Source organism: Vulpes vulpes, unplaced genomic scaffold, assembly GCF_048418805.1.
Source record: "Vulpes vulpes isolate BD-2025 unplaced genomic scaffold, VulVul3 Bu000000684, whole genome shotgun sequence".
Lineage (NCBI taxonomy): Eukaryota > Metazoa > Chordata > Mammalia > Carnivora > Canidae > Vulpes > Vulpes vulpes.
Window position 1 is genome coordinate 89,564 of NW_027325695.1, and position 15,421 is coordinate 104,984.

The 15,421-nt window shown below is 38.3% G+C and overlaps 1 protein-coding gene across 1 annotated transcript in view; it reads left to right on the top strand.

The window, feature by feature from the left end:
* The first annotated feature begins 1,682 nt into the window (after nt 1-1,682).
* The window catches only part of LOC140596661 (low-density lipoprotein receptor-related protein 1B-like), an 83,460-nt gene continuing 69,721 nt past the window's right edge, over nt 1,683-15,421 (top strand). The window contains exon 1 of the mRNA XM_072745169.1: nt 1,683-1,848. Coding sequence (XP_072601270.1) covers nt 1,683-1,848 — 166 coding nt within the window. The remainder of the gene's footprint in view (nt 1,849-15,421) is intronic.

The window sequence follows — 15,421 nt, forward strand, 5'->3', positions numbered from 1 at the left end:
GTGAAATTCTGGGTATGTTTTGATAGTTGAGCTGATGGAATCTGCTTAGAGATTGAATGTGGATGTGAGAAAGATAGGACTCAGTGTTGATGCTGATTATTTTTGGTATTGAAGTGGGACAGACTACAATCTTGGTTTGAGGAAGACTGACTTGATCAACCAGATGGCTGTATTGAAATTAGATAGTAAAGGGATGCAAACAGAAGCAGAGGGACCAGTGAGAAGGCTACTATGATAAATCCTCTTTGGGATTTATTTGAATTGTCATTAGTACTTCTTAAGAGACACAATGACAAAACTCAAATAATTAATTGTGATGACTACAAATCGCAACAAAGGTCAGTGGATAAGATATTATAGGCCTGATGGGATTTTAGGCACCCTTCAAATCACACTCCTCCAGGACATTTTCACTGGAAGACAAGAAAGACTCATTTCCTATTAACTCAGAAATTCTTTCAAGCAGCTTTTGTAGTAGACTTTGTAATAGGTCCAGCTCAGGGGGTTCTTGGGCATAAATCCTCAAGTTCTATTAAAGCCTCTTGAGAAGATGGTCAAGGCACAACTCAAATAGCTCATACCACTGCACTAGAAAAAAAGGAATGCAGCTCTTGAAGAGACTTAATCTTCCTCCCCTGGCCTCAGGAGAGGCAGGTGAAGCAGGATAAATACGGCAACACACAGGGAGGAAAAAGAAGCATTTAAGCTGTCTCTTTCTGCATAAAAACAGGGTGATTTTCTTCAGGATTTAGCAGATTTCCATTCTCTTCTATCCTAGACAAGATTTCCGTTTCAGTGAAAATCTACTGTGTCCACGGAGCACATGGAATAGCTAGTATTCCTTTCAAAAGAAAGCATGAGACTTCGAGGCTTCTCTGAAAACAGGTTCTGGGCAACCCTGAACTAGTTCTGAGAACCTGTTATACAAACAGACGAAAAGAGCTCAGTTCAAGATCCTAATAAGCCCCTCAAGTCATTTTTTTTTCAGTGAACCACAGCTAATGAGGAAGCAGTGCCTCTCAGCACTGGAGATATTCAGAGGAAAGGAGGCCAGGGTACCATGTCAAGGATTTCCAAGACACACAAAGGAAAATGTAAATCTGTCCCCAGGCCTGGAGACAAGACAAAGACCAAATGGAATCCTAGAATAGGCTGCTAAGCAGTTATGTGTAGGGGAATGGAAGGCATGTGACAAACCACTCCAAGAACTGATAATAAAACAAACAACCCAAATGTAAATATGAAGACTATTTGCTTCAATTAAGTCTAAGCTACAGAAGTGTGAACTTTAATATTTCCTCAGTGTACAGCACTGCCAGTGCTTTCACCATTATTAAAGTGTGTTTATACAGGGTTTGGCTTTTCATCTATTATGGAAAAATTACATCTTGCCAACAGCACTACAGAGGCCGAAACACAGTAAATCCTCCACTGACCTTGAACCCAAGCTAAAGCAAATAGTCACTCTCCTTGGTGCTGAACTGCCTAAATAAAGCAGTTGCATAAATGGCTGTTAATATAAATTATACCTACCATGTGTCTCAGCATTTATGGATTACCAACAGAGTACATGTTTTTCCAGAAGGTAGTATTTGTAGAGGGCACTGCAACATGAAGAAAACTCTTACGGAGATAATTAGGAAGGCACTCCTTAGAAAATGATGATCATGTATTTATTGAGCATGCTGGGTCCTGAGCTTCACAAAGGAGGTAGCAAGGCTGAAGATACCTCTGGTCAGAAGGTTTCACAGAGTGGAGAGAGAAGAAGCTGTTTAACAAAGGGTATGCAAGAAGAGAAGCAACTGCAGTTGCTGAACCAGCCTGAACTGGTAAAGCATCACGAGACAGGTAACACAAAGAGAAGACAAAAACATCCGTCAGAATATCAATATAATGGAAAATGACATTTCCATTAGAACCACCAAGGAAATTTATTAACATGGAGAAGTGTTTATAAAATGATGCTAAATGAAAAAAGCAAGATATAAAATGATAAATACACTATGATTAAAATCACGTATACAAATTGCTGAAGTTTGGAAGGGAATAGAGAAAACTCAAAACCACTAGATGAGAGGTGAATTATAGACATATCAGTTTGCTTTTGAAATCTCCTTTAGTTTTATTGTCAAAATACATATGTACACATATACACTGTATTTTCACAGGCACTTAGAATATTTTCACAGCCACACAGAATATTCACTGCAACTCTGTGACGGTTAAAAAAATGATACACGACTCAAATATCCATCTATAAGGAACAGATTATATAAATCCTGGTATACACATAAAATGATCTCCTATACCACTTTAGGGGTGCCTGGCTGGCTCAGTCAGTAGAGCACACAACTCTTGATTTTGGGATTATGAGTTTGGGCCTCATGTTGAATGTAGAGATTGTTTAAAAATTTAAAAAATCCTTAAAAGAAAAGATCTCCTAAACCCCTTTAAAAGTTGAGGTATATCAATTCCTTTTGACATGAAGATATGTCTATGAATTACGGCTGAGTAATTTTTTTAAAAGCCAACTTGTAGGAAAATATGCATGTTATAATCATATTCATAAAAAATAAGTAACTATATTAATATATGGGGGTATATACTCAGGAAAGAGTTTGGAATAATAGATCCTAAATGCAGAGAAAATTATGGGATCACACATTTTTATTTCCTATATAAATCTATTTCCATAATATCCGCATTTGTGTAACCTTGTATCATATGTTGTTGGAAAAAAAATTTAAAGAGTAAAACTTGACTTAGAAATTTCTGAAACAGGGATCCCTGGGTGGTGCAGCTGTTTGGCGCCTGCCTTTGGCCCAGGGCGCGATCCTGGAGACCCGGGATCAAATCCCACATCGGGCTCCCGGTGCATGGAGCCTGCTTCTCCCTCTGCCTGTGTCTCTGCCTCTCTCTCTCTCTCTCTCTCTCTCTCTCTCTCTGTGTGACTATCATAAATAAATAAATAATTTAAAAAAATTTTTCTGAAACAACTAGTATATGAGGACAAACTTTAGTTTATCTTTGGGTCATAAGAGATAAAATCTAAGAGTAGTTTTAAAGAGCAGAAGGAGGTTAGGGATAGAGCAGTATACAGAAAGACAGTGTAACTACTGGAATAAAAACAGTGGTCATGCTGAGTATAACTAACGCAGGATTTACCCAATGACCCTACGTTGAGGGATAGCAGGAATGAGAAACCCATCTGAACAGAAAGTTAGAAGGTTTTTGATAGGATACAAAGGATTCACACTATTCCTTCAGATCCTGAGGAAAAGTGATGGGGACTTTCAGAAAAGTAGAAGGGAAAAGGTGGCAAAAACATGGAAAAGAGAAGGATGAATGGGCAACAGCAAATAAAACAGCACAGAAGAAAAACGGGAGGAGAGCAAACAGAATTTATGACAGGACTTGTAACATATGGCTGATTTACCAAAAGCCAGTCAAGCACAAAGTAATCTGGCTTCAAACCCATTAACCTGAAACCTGCTTTCTTGCCTCCACATAGCAATCTGAACTTCAAAATGCAGTTTGTCTGCCCTTAACAAGTTCAGCAAATTTCAGTTGAAAATCACCGTTCCTATATATCACTTTAGTCTGTGTCACCAAGTCTCAGATGTTCCTGGGAATTGGGGCAGCTAATTTGTTCAGGCTGGGAGAGCTGACAAGCGTATGTGGTACCACTCACTACAAAAAGTAAAATGATTGACTCTACTATTTACAAGCACATCAAAATGACTACAGGCATTATTCTTAGTCTAAAAAATGGATATAATTTCAAAGAATTGTGAGATTCAAATGATAGACAAATGCTAACTCAGTGCCTGGGACAGAGCAGAAATGCAATAAATGTTTCTGAATGAACCCAGTGTAGTGGGTACCATACAGTACTATTACCGTGCACAGAAAGAAGATATAGGAATGGTAAAATCCTGTGGATTCTATCACTGCAATGAGGTCAAGTCACTTCCTTTTAACAGTAAAGCCTCCCATTCACTGCTTCTACTACTGTTATTGCCCTTCCGGAGCAAATTTCCTGGGCACATGTAATCCATTCTCAATTTTGAAAGTATATTTCTATACTTTTTGCCTTCTTTATTTAGAACTATAAAATCTGAAGTCGTGACGGCTGTGTCTCATACTTCAAAAGCAGACAAATAACCAACTATAATAATACTATAAAGTCATGAAAAGCAGAAAGTATTTCTAGGCCTTCCTCAGATCCAGGGAGAACCCGCTGGTGCCACCTTGTATGTTGTGGCAGTTAAGGGGATCCCAGATCATCTGGCAATGTTGAGGCAAAACAACTTTGAGGACCTAGTTGTGAACAGTACATCAAAAAGGATACCTTTTACTTGAAAGGCATAAGATTAAGCATATCTCTAGACTAGAGTTTGTTAACCTAGGTGCGTGGATCCCAAGGAGGTTCATGATATAATTCATGAAGGTACTTAAACTTAGATTGGAAAACATTAGATCTGTATTTTCACCAACATCTAGCTAAAATTTAGCATTTGGCTCCATTATGAATTTCAGTAACAAATCATGGTAGCATTAATGGTACTTCTATGTTTGTTGCAACAGAAGCAATAGATAATTTCATATCACACTATGATTGTTGCTGATATTTCAAAATATCACCTATATCGTCACTAATAACCAGTTTGAAATTACAGTGGTCATTATGCCCATTGCCAGACCTAATACACTGTGTTAATTTTAAAAAGCATATGTGTTACTACAAATCATTTTTAATAATTTAATAACTATAATTGTAATCAATAGAATTGGTTCCTTCTCATTTTATGTATTTTATTTCAAGCATTCACATACTTTACTATGTCCTGAGAAGCAGGATGTAAGCTCCGCCAAAGCATGAAAGATATCCATGGCACTAAAAAGGCTAAGAAAACTCAGTTCTAGGTTTTCAATTACCCAACAATTAAAAGCATTACATAAGCACCAACCCCACCGCTTGAAACACTTTTAAATGTGAAGACAAAAACATCTGAGAACCTGCTGCCATTCTGTTATGTATCAGTTATTTATACTGACTAAAATGTTCAAAATTAATGGCATGACTTAATAGAGCAGCTTATGAATGGAACAATCCCATTTGAATTCTTTTTATTACCTTTAAGCATAGGGTTAAAAACACAAGTATTTGAGTCAAGGTCTTGGCTTTGAATCCTATCTCAAATTTATTCTCTCACCTTGGGCAGGCCAGTAAACCTCTCTGAGCCTCATTTTTCTCATCTACAAAATGTGAATGATAATACCTGCCTCAAAGCATTATTAAAAGGATTAAATAGTACAGCAAAACACTAAATAATACATGCAAAGTACCTAGCACAGTACCTGACATAGTAAGCACTCAATAAATTGTAGTAATGGTACCGTTTTATTTTAGTTATTAATGCCATTTAAGTCATAATTTACATTGAGTCTTTAAGATGATTTCTTTAAAAGATTATATAATTAAGAGGCAATATAATACACACTGCTTCAGAACACAGACTCCAGCAACAGACTGCCTGGGTTTGAACCTTCCTCCACCCTTTACAAGCTGTATAACTCTAAGTTACTTAATTTCTGAGATTCAGTTTTCAGATCTGCAAAACAGGAAAAATAAGAGTATCTAAGATAACTGTTACAAGGATCAAATTAGTAACCATAGGTGAAGCACATTAAAAAGTTCCTGGCACACAGTACATACTTTGTAATTATCAGATATTATTGTCATCATCAATAGTTATAATGGTTTCTCATCAAGTTATGGTCAAGAACTCATCCTCTCATCTGAACTTCAATGAAGATTCATTATAAATGAAGTAGAATTAGTCCCATTCAAAGGAATGTATTTACATGAATGTATTTTGATGTTAATAAGAACAAGGCAAGGATCAAATTCAGTTACAATTATGTACCAGAGGGGATAAGAAAGACCCCACTTACCATGGTTTTGTAACCAAGTCAGAGCTTACACAGGAAAGATTCTTTAAAGTTTGAAAGGCTTCTTTTAGAGCAACAATCTATATTACATAGGGACAAACATAACTTGCTCCTGTACCTTTAAACAGGTGGAGAGAGGGGCCTCAGTGGCCCGGGCTGGAATTCACCTTGGAGAAAAGAGCCATGGAAATGCTGGGCTCAGTGACAACAGCAAGGACCACGTCAGCAACATGGGAACAGAGATGCACCTGTTTCCCAGCAGGGGACTGGCCTTGCTCCTCACCTGGCAATTAGTAGGCTCTGACTTAATTTAAAACCCACACATACCACTGATCTGAGAATGTGACTGATGTTATTTTCTGAACTAAGAATAACAGTAAAAAGAACAATGATGATACTAACAAACACATTCACTTCTCCCCATCTTTTAAGGTAGTTGAGTAACTCAACAATTAATCATCATAGCAAAATTATGAAGCAAGTGAGATTATTCTCACCACCATTTTATTTCACTGTTTTTTACTTAGGAGCTTTAAGAATTCAGGGTTCTTTGCTGAATGTAATACTAACTCCTCCCAGCATGTAAGATAAGAATACTAAAAACAGGGCAGCCTGGGTGGCTCAGTGGTTTAGTGGGACCTTCAGCCCAGCATGTGATCCTGGAGACCTGGGATTGAGTCCCATGTCGGGTCCCTGCATGGAGCCTGCTTCTCCCTCTGCCTGTGCCTCTGCCTCTGTGTGTGTGTGTATGTGTGTGTGTGTCATGAATAAATAAATAAAATATTTTTAAAAAGAATACTAAAAACAAGTTATGGTACATAGCCCAATAATTCTAACAGATGGCAAAATTAATGCTCATCATCATCCCCAGTACTCAACAAAAATTTAAGTGCTAGATCTTATTTTTTTTTAAATAATGATCAAAAGATTTCTAAGCCACTAGCGTTCAAAGTTAGAGGCAGGGATACCTGGGTGGCTCAGTTGGTTAGGCGTCTACCTTCAGCTCAGGTCATGATCACAGGGTCCTAGGTTGGAGCCCTGCATCCAGCTCTCTGCTCAGCGGGAAGTCTGCTCCTCTCTCTCCATCTGCCCCTCTCCGGGTTTATGCTCTCTCCTCTCTCTCTCTCTCTCTCTCTCTCTCTCTCAAACAAGTAAATAAAATCTTAAAAAAAAAGTCAGAGGCAATAAATCTTTAGGTTTTCCCCAGATGCACACAGAGGTATTCCTTGGAGATTTAGTTCTCCAACACATATGGCTAAAGATCTGTTCCCAGGAGGAAGAAAAAATAGTAAGTTTTTCCTACCAGAAAAGCAAAATTTGGCATATTCTGGATTTAGTGACCAGAGATTATCAGGTAGTGGAAATATTTACAGTGGAATCAAGGCATATTGGTAATTAGGGGGCTTTCCTCTTCAATGTTCCACTCATGCCAGTATCATTATTTCCAACATCCCTTAATGGTGTCCAAAGTAAAACATTCCAGCTGAGAGATTAACAGTTGCCCTTGCAATACTGGCTTTTAAATACCACAGGGGGCTTTTCAGAGCACCCTAGGGAGAGGTGGGCCTGGTCTTTAGTGGTTGGACCACTGGAGCTCAACCATACTGAGATGCCTTCCAAATATCCAGGCTGCTGAGCTTAGTTCTCATTTCCACTCCTGTGTCTCTGCATTGGAGCACTCTGACAATTTAGATTAAGGCAAGATATGGCCATAGTAACTTCTTGCAAGATACATCTATGAAGGCAAGGGAAACAAAAGCAAAAATGAATTATTAGGACTTCATCAAGATAAAAAAAGCTTCTGCACAGCAAAAAAAAACAGTCAACAAAACTAAAAGACAATCTACAGAAAGGGAGAAGATATTTGCAAATGACATATCAGATAAAGGGCTAGTATCCAAGATCTAGAAAGAACTTATTAAACTAAACACCCAAGAAACAAACAATCCAATCATGAAATGAGCAAAAGACATGAACAGAAATTTCACCAAAGAAGACATACACATGGCCAACAAGCACATGAAAACATGCTCCAGATCACTTGTCATCAGAGAAATACAACTCAAAACCACAATGAGATCCCACCTCACCCCAGTGAGAATGATGACAATTAACAAGTCAGGAAACAACACATGTTGGAGAGGATGTGGAGAAAGGGGAACCCTCCTGCACTGTTAGTGGGAATGTGACCTGGTGCAGACACTCTGGAAAACTGTGTGGAGGGTCCTCAAAGAGTTAAAAATAGACCTGCCCTACGACCCAGCAATTGCACTGCTGGGGATTGACCCCAAAGATACAGATGCAGTGAAACGCCGGGACACCCGCACCCCATTATGAATTTCAGTAACAAATCATGGTAGCATTAATGTTCACAGCAGCCCCATTAATGTCCGCACCCCAATGTTCACAGCAGCAATGTCCACAATAGCCAAGCTGTGGAAGGAGCCTCGGTGTCCATCGAAAGATGATGGGTAAAGAAGATGTGGTCTCTGTATACAATGGAATATTCCTCAGCCATTAGAAATGATGAATACCCACCATTTGCTTCGACCTGGATGGAACTATAGAGTATTATGCTGAATGAAGGAAGTCAATCGAAGAAGGACAATCATTATATGGTTTCAATCATACAGGTAATATAAGAAATAGTGAAAGGGATTATAAGGGAAAGGAGGGAAAATGAGTGGGAAAAATTAGAGACAAAAAAAAAGAAAAATCAGAGACAAAACATGAAAGACTCCTAACTCTGGGAAACGAACAAGGGGTAGTGGAAGGGGAAGTGGGCAGGGGTTGGGGGTGACTGGCTGATGGCCACTGAGGATGACATTTGACAATATGAGCACTGGGTGTCATACTATATGTTGACAAATTGAACTTCAATTAAAAATATATTAAAAAATAGATTAAGGCAAGATAACTGGTCTGGAATCTTTGGTCAATGAAAGCCTTGGAATAGATTGATGAATGTGTGAATTTAGAAATAGTACCAAATTTCCATGTGATCAAATTTTTCTCAAGCCCATTCAAAACAAAATACTTTCATAGGAAGTATTCATATAGAACCTTTAACAATGGAAAATTCTCTTCTTATTTAACAAAACTCTTACATATCTTTAGTTATCATAGTTAAGTGTTCATTCTAGTATGACAATAATCTTCCTTAAGATAAATATGGCTTTCGCTGCCCAGATTAAATGCCTTAAGTGGCTCCCCTGTGCCTATAATCCAAAATCCTAATATTTAGGATGACAAGCAAGACCTGATGGTCTGAATCCTACCTACTTGTCTAGTTTCGTTTACCTCTACAGCTGCCAGGATGCTCAACCTCTCATAAAGTCCTCAAATTTTTTCGCCATACTCCTTCACACCACTCAGACCTCACCAACACTACCTCTGTACCTGCAATGTGTTGTTTTTATAGCAGTTCTGACAAATGCTTATTTTTCTTTCTCAGCTTAGAAAAGATCACCTCCTCTGTAAAGTCTTTGCCAACTCTCCTCTGCTAGGAAAAGACTGACCCACTCTGTTCTTTTATGCCTGTAAAATGTTGTCCTTCCCTGCCCTCCTACCTACCATAGCATTTTACTATGTTGTTTCTAATAGCCATATAGAGAAATAATTCAATATACTGTACATTTTAATGTGTATTATTTCATAAGTTTTCATCTATGGTTATACCTGTGAAATCATCATCACAATCAAGATAATGAACATATATATACACTATTTCTGAAGTTTTTCATCTTTCCCTCCCAACCTTCTCTGCCTTTTTCTATCCCAAGGCAAACACTGATTCGCTGTTTGAAACTATAAACTTACCAGCATTTGCTATAGTTTTAAATATATGGAATTGTACGCTATGGACTCTTTTTTTGTTTGTTTGTTTCTTTTGCTCAGCATAATTATATAGAGATTCATCCATGTTGTTGCATGAATCAATAGTTCATTTGATTGTACTCCTGAGTAGTTTCAGCATAGACATGGACGTGCTGCAGTGAGTCTGTCCTTTCCTCTGTGGATGAATAGTTGAGTTGTTTCAACTTTCTGAGTATTACAAAGTATGATGCTATCAACATTCATATGTAAGTCTTTGTACAGTCACATGTTTTCTTTCCTCTTTGGTAAATATTTAAAGGTTAGGATGCATGAATCATGTGGTAGGTGTATGTTTAATTTTTAAGAAACTGCCTAACTACTTTCCGAAGCGACTGTGCCATTTTACATTCCCACTAACAGAGTATGAAAGCTCCATTTCCTCCATATCCTCATCAACATTTTATATAGTTGTTTTAATTATAGCCATTCTAATATGTCTATTATGCTATCTCATTGGGGTTTTAATTTGCATTTTCCTAATGATTAATGATGTTGACATCTTTTCACGATTTTGCCACCCATATTTCTTCTTGGGTGGAATATCTGTTCAAATTGTTTGTCTGTTATTGTGGAGGGTTTCTTGTTTTCTTATTCAGTTTTGAAAGTAATTTATAAATTCTGGATGCAGATCCATTATCAAATAAATCTGCAAATGTTTTCTCCCAATATGTGTTTTATGTTTGTGTTTTCTTAATATCTTTTGAAGAGCAGAAAAATTTAATTTGGGGAAAGTCCAATTTATCAATTTGTTCTTTTATGGACTGTGGTTTTGATATCACATCTAAGAAATATTTGTCCAACTCAATGTCACAAAGATTTTTTTCCTATGTTTTTCTTTTTGTTAAGATATATTTATTTTAGAGAGGGAGAGAGTGTGTGCATGCATGAGCAGGGGGAGATGCAGGGGGAAAAGGAGGCAAGCAGACTCTCCTCTGAGTGAGGAGCCCTCCTGCATGGCTCCATCCCATGACCCTGAGATCATTACCCGAGCCAAAATCAAGGGTCAAATGCTAACCCACTGAGCCACCCAGGTGCCCCCCTCCATGTTTTTTTCCTACAAGATTTATAGTTTTAGGTTTTACATGTCTGTCTACAATCTATTTTATATTCATTTTAAAAATATACTATAAGGTATGGTTCAATATTTATTTTCCCCTTATGGATATCTACGTATTCCAGAGCCATTTGTTTGTTTGTTTTTTCCAGAGCCATTTGTTAAAGAAACAATCCTTTATCCACTGAAATGCCATTGTACCCTTGCCTAAAATCAATTGTCTCTACACACATGGATCCATTTCTGACTCCCTCTGTTGTTCCAGTAATCTATTTTTCTATTGTAACACCAGAGCCTCACTCTTGATTACTGAGCTTGAAAGCAGGTAGTTTTAGTCCTTTAACTTTGTTCTTCTCTTTTCAAAGTTGTTTTGGCTATTCGAGGTTCTTTGCATATCATTGTGATTTTTTAGATTCATCTTGTAATTTTGAAAACTGTTGGCATTTTTATTGGGGTTGCACTGAATCTATAGATCAATTTGGAAAGAACTGACACTATAACAATATTGAGACGTCAATTATAGCTCTCCATTTATTTAGGTCTTCTTTTTCTCAACAATATTGTATGGTTTTCCACTGAAAAAGTTTTGCACATCTTCTATTAGATTTACCCCTAAGTATTTCATATTTTTGGTGCTATTGCAAATGGCATTTTTATTTCAATTTCTTATTGTTCACTGTTAGTATATAGTAATATAATTGTCTGTTATATATTGATATGCCATCCTAGAATCTTGCCAGAGGACACTGGAATTAAGAATTAAGATTAGCATCTCAATACCTAGGGGGACAAAGGAGGCTGATCACAGCTACATATAGGAAAAGTTGTGCTGTGGAGATATTTACATTTGCTAGGGGAGAGAGGACAAGTTAAGATACATCTTCAACATTTCTGTTTCTGTTTTTGGCCTAGTTGGCTTGAATGAGTCTTTGAGCTCATTAGTCAAGTAGCATAGGAAAAATTCTACTACTCAGTGCATATGGTCCTTCCTACAATGGTTTCTGAAATGTGAGACAGTATAAATCCTTGCCATCAAAGGGGAATCCCAGGGGACCAGCAGCAGTAATGCTTCACCTTTCTGTCTTGAATCTTTTAGGCTAGTTTTTGCTTCTCTTTCTCATCCTATTATGACCAAGTTTCCTTAATAGGAAGCTAGTCCTTACATTTCAGAACTGGGACTTGAACTGTAGTATTTCCTCTATGTATTTACTTGTATTTTGAATGATTAGTCTTGGGTTCCTGACTCTAAATTGTACATATTAATTCATGTTGACTGCCTGTGTAACTAAATCTGCTTATATCCTGTTGACCTTACATCCATAAATAGGATGCTTGCTTCACAATGCAGCATATCCTGTTTGCTGCACTCATTTTCCACACTAGAAAACTCGGAGGTCACATGTTTCTCCATCCTTCACATCACCAGAACTCTATCTGCTCTGCACATAAAAGAAAGGATTCTATTGTTACAAACCCCAGAACACAAACCACTTCTCTATTCTACACTGCACAGAAAACTTCAAAGCATGTTCCTAATTGAAAGGATTTTTGGTTGAATATGAGCATTTTCAGCTACATCCATGTCTCCAGATGACCATCACTGTCAGAAGCATCATCTTTGAGTATGAATGACACACTGAATGAAGGGAAGAGAGAAATAGAGACGCCGGGGGACTGAATACAGAATTAACATCAAAGAATGAAGTCTGGTCAGAATTCCCTAAATCTGCTTTCTCTCTCTCTCTATGCTGACGTAACAGTCATTCAGGAGGCCTTTGTCACCACTTTAATCAGGACCTTGTACACCTGTGAGGCTCTAATGCCTCTTACATTCACGCTTCCTCTCTGGTTATAAATCATTACCTGTGGGCCCTATTTTCTTTTCATATAAACTAAAAAAAAATTTACAACATAATACATTTTTTTCAGCATAAGAATAGAAAACACAATTAAGCCTAAATAAAAAAACAAATCATCATTAAGCTTACTAGCCATAAATTATGACTCCTAACATTTGACATATATCCTCCCAGACTTTTTTCCTCAGTTACAACATTTTCAACAAAAATGAAATCATAAGGTTAGCCACTATTATTTTCTAAGTTGTCAGGTAGGTAATATGGCAGCAAGTCATGTTGATTACTTTTTGGTGTGATCTTGGCAAAAGAAGTAACACGTTACAGATAATATTAGACCTTCCACCGAAGCTATAAAATAATTAAGGTGTGGAACCTGAACTACCTCCAGCCAGACCAAGCAGAATTACCCAGCAAATGGAGAAATCTCCTACTAATTAGAAAACCATAGCCAGAACACTGTCACTCAGCCAGGTCACATGAAACACTTGTCCACAAAGTTTTAAGCAGTCTATAGGTACATGTGGTTGCATACTTAGGGCTGGGAGTGAAAAGAGTTGAGGCCATGTCATTACTGGTAAGGAAAAGAAAAGTGCCAAATGTCCAGAGAAAAACATGTGTATGAGGTGGGAGATATAACATACCACTTGCCACATTTATGCACATCGTGTCTTTCACTGGACTAGAAGTTCTCAGCACGTATCTTTTTCCTCCTTTTTATCCCTAGTCCCTGCCACTTAGTAAGGATTTGCTAAATGAATGTAGGGGCTGTCCCAGAAGCAGATGAGTTGAAAATGATTGAGCAGAAATTAGCCTATGTAACACAGTACAAAAAAGATGAAAATATCATCTCTAACTGTCCTATTTTCATTTCTTTTTCTTAAAGATTTTATTTATTGGGCAGCCCCGATGGCACAGCAGTTTAGTGCTGCCTGCAGCCTGGGGTGTGTGATCCTGGAGACCCAGGATCGAGTCCCATTTCGGGTTCCCTGCATGTAGCCTGCTTCTCTCTCTGCCTGTGTCTCTGCCTCTCTCTCTCTCTCTCTCTCTCTCTGTCTCAATAAATAAATAAAATCTTTAAAAAAATCTTAAAAAAGAATTTAAAAAAAAGATTTTATTTATTTATTCATGAGACACAGAGAGAAAGAGAGGCAGAAACATAGGCAGAGAGAGAAGCAGGCTCCATGCAGGAAGCCTGATGTGGGATTCAATCCTAGGACTCCGGGATCAAGCCCTGGGCCAAAGGCAGATGCTCAACAGCTGAGCTACCCAGCCATCCCCTTATTCTCATTTCAATGGAAGCAAACCCAGTATATGTCATAGGCAAATGTTGGTTCATAAGCTGGAAAGTATTAGGGCTCTAGGCATCCTTAATTCAATTTCTTACACACACATGTCATTTTCCAAATCCCAGTCAAATATATTTTCACTAAGGCACACTGTTTCCAAGGTTAATGTGGATTATGAAGGGGAAAAATGGGTGAAAGATGATTATACAAGTTGCCTGATGTGGTCTATTAATTGTGAAATGGCCCCCAGTTCTCCGTTTCTCTCTGTACCCATGCCCTTTGATATCTGACTTTGTAGCGTCACTCGAGAGGTAGACAGACTCTATTTCCCCACTCCTTGAATCTAGCTTGGCCTTGTGACTTGGTTTGAGGAACAAAACACAGGGGAAGTGAAAGTGCGCCAGTTCCAAGGTGTCAAAGGGCCTTTTGTGCTGCTTCTCTCTCAGAACTCTGAAAAGTCACCAAGCTGGCCTGCACGAGGTCACGTGGCCTGCCATCCCCATTACTCCAACTGACAGCTAACCACCAGTCATGTGACCATCCAGCCCTGAACCATGCCGACATCTGAACAAAGGCATGACATTTCACCAAAGAATTTGGAAAATCCAAATTAAAACCACAATGAGATATCACTAGATACCTGTCAGGTGGTTAAATTAAAAAAATGACAACACCCAATGCTGCCCAAGGATGCAGAGAAACCACATCACTCATACATTGGTGGTGAGAGTGTGCAAGGTACTGCCACTGTGGCAAACAGCTTGGCAGTTTCTTTTAATACTAAACACAAAACTACCCACCAATTATACTCTTGTGCATTTACCCCAGAGAAATAAGAGTCTGGGACATGTTCAAACTAAAAACCGATACATGAACATCCATAAGAACTTTATTCATAGTATCAAAAAATAGAAACAACCCAGAAGTTCTTTGACAGGATAATAGTTAAAAAGTTGGACTACTGGGCAGCCCCAGTGGCTCAGCGGTTTAGCACCTGCCTTCGGCCCAGGGCGTGATCCTGGAGTCCCGGGATCGAGTCCCACCTCGAGCTCCCTGCAGGGATCCTGCTTCTCCCTCTGCCTGTGTCTCTGCCTCTCTCTCTGTGTCTCTCATGAATAAATAAATAAAATCTTAAAAAAAAAAAAAAAAAGCTGAACTACTCCTCAACAATAAAATGGAAGAAAGTTTTGGTAAACACATCTTGGATGAATCTCCAGGGAATTATGTTGTGTGGGAAAAAAAGCCAGACCCAAAAGTCCATGTACTGTATTTTTTTAAAAGACTTATTTATTTATTCATAAGAGACAGAGAGAGAGAGAGAGAGAGAGAGAGAGAGAGGCAGAGACACAGGCAGAGGGAGAAGCAGGCTCCATGCAGGGAGCCCGAAGTGG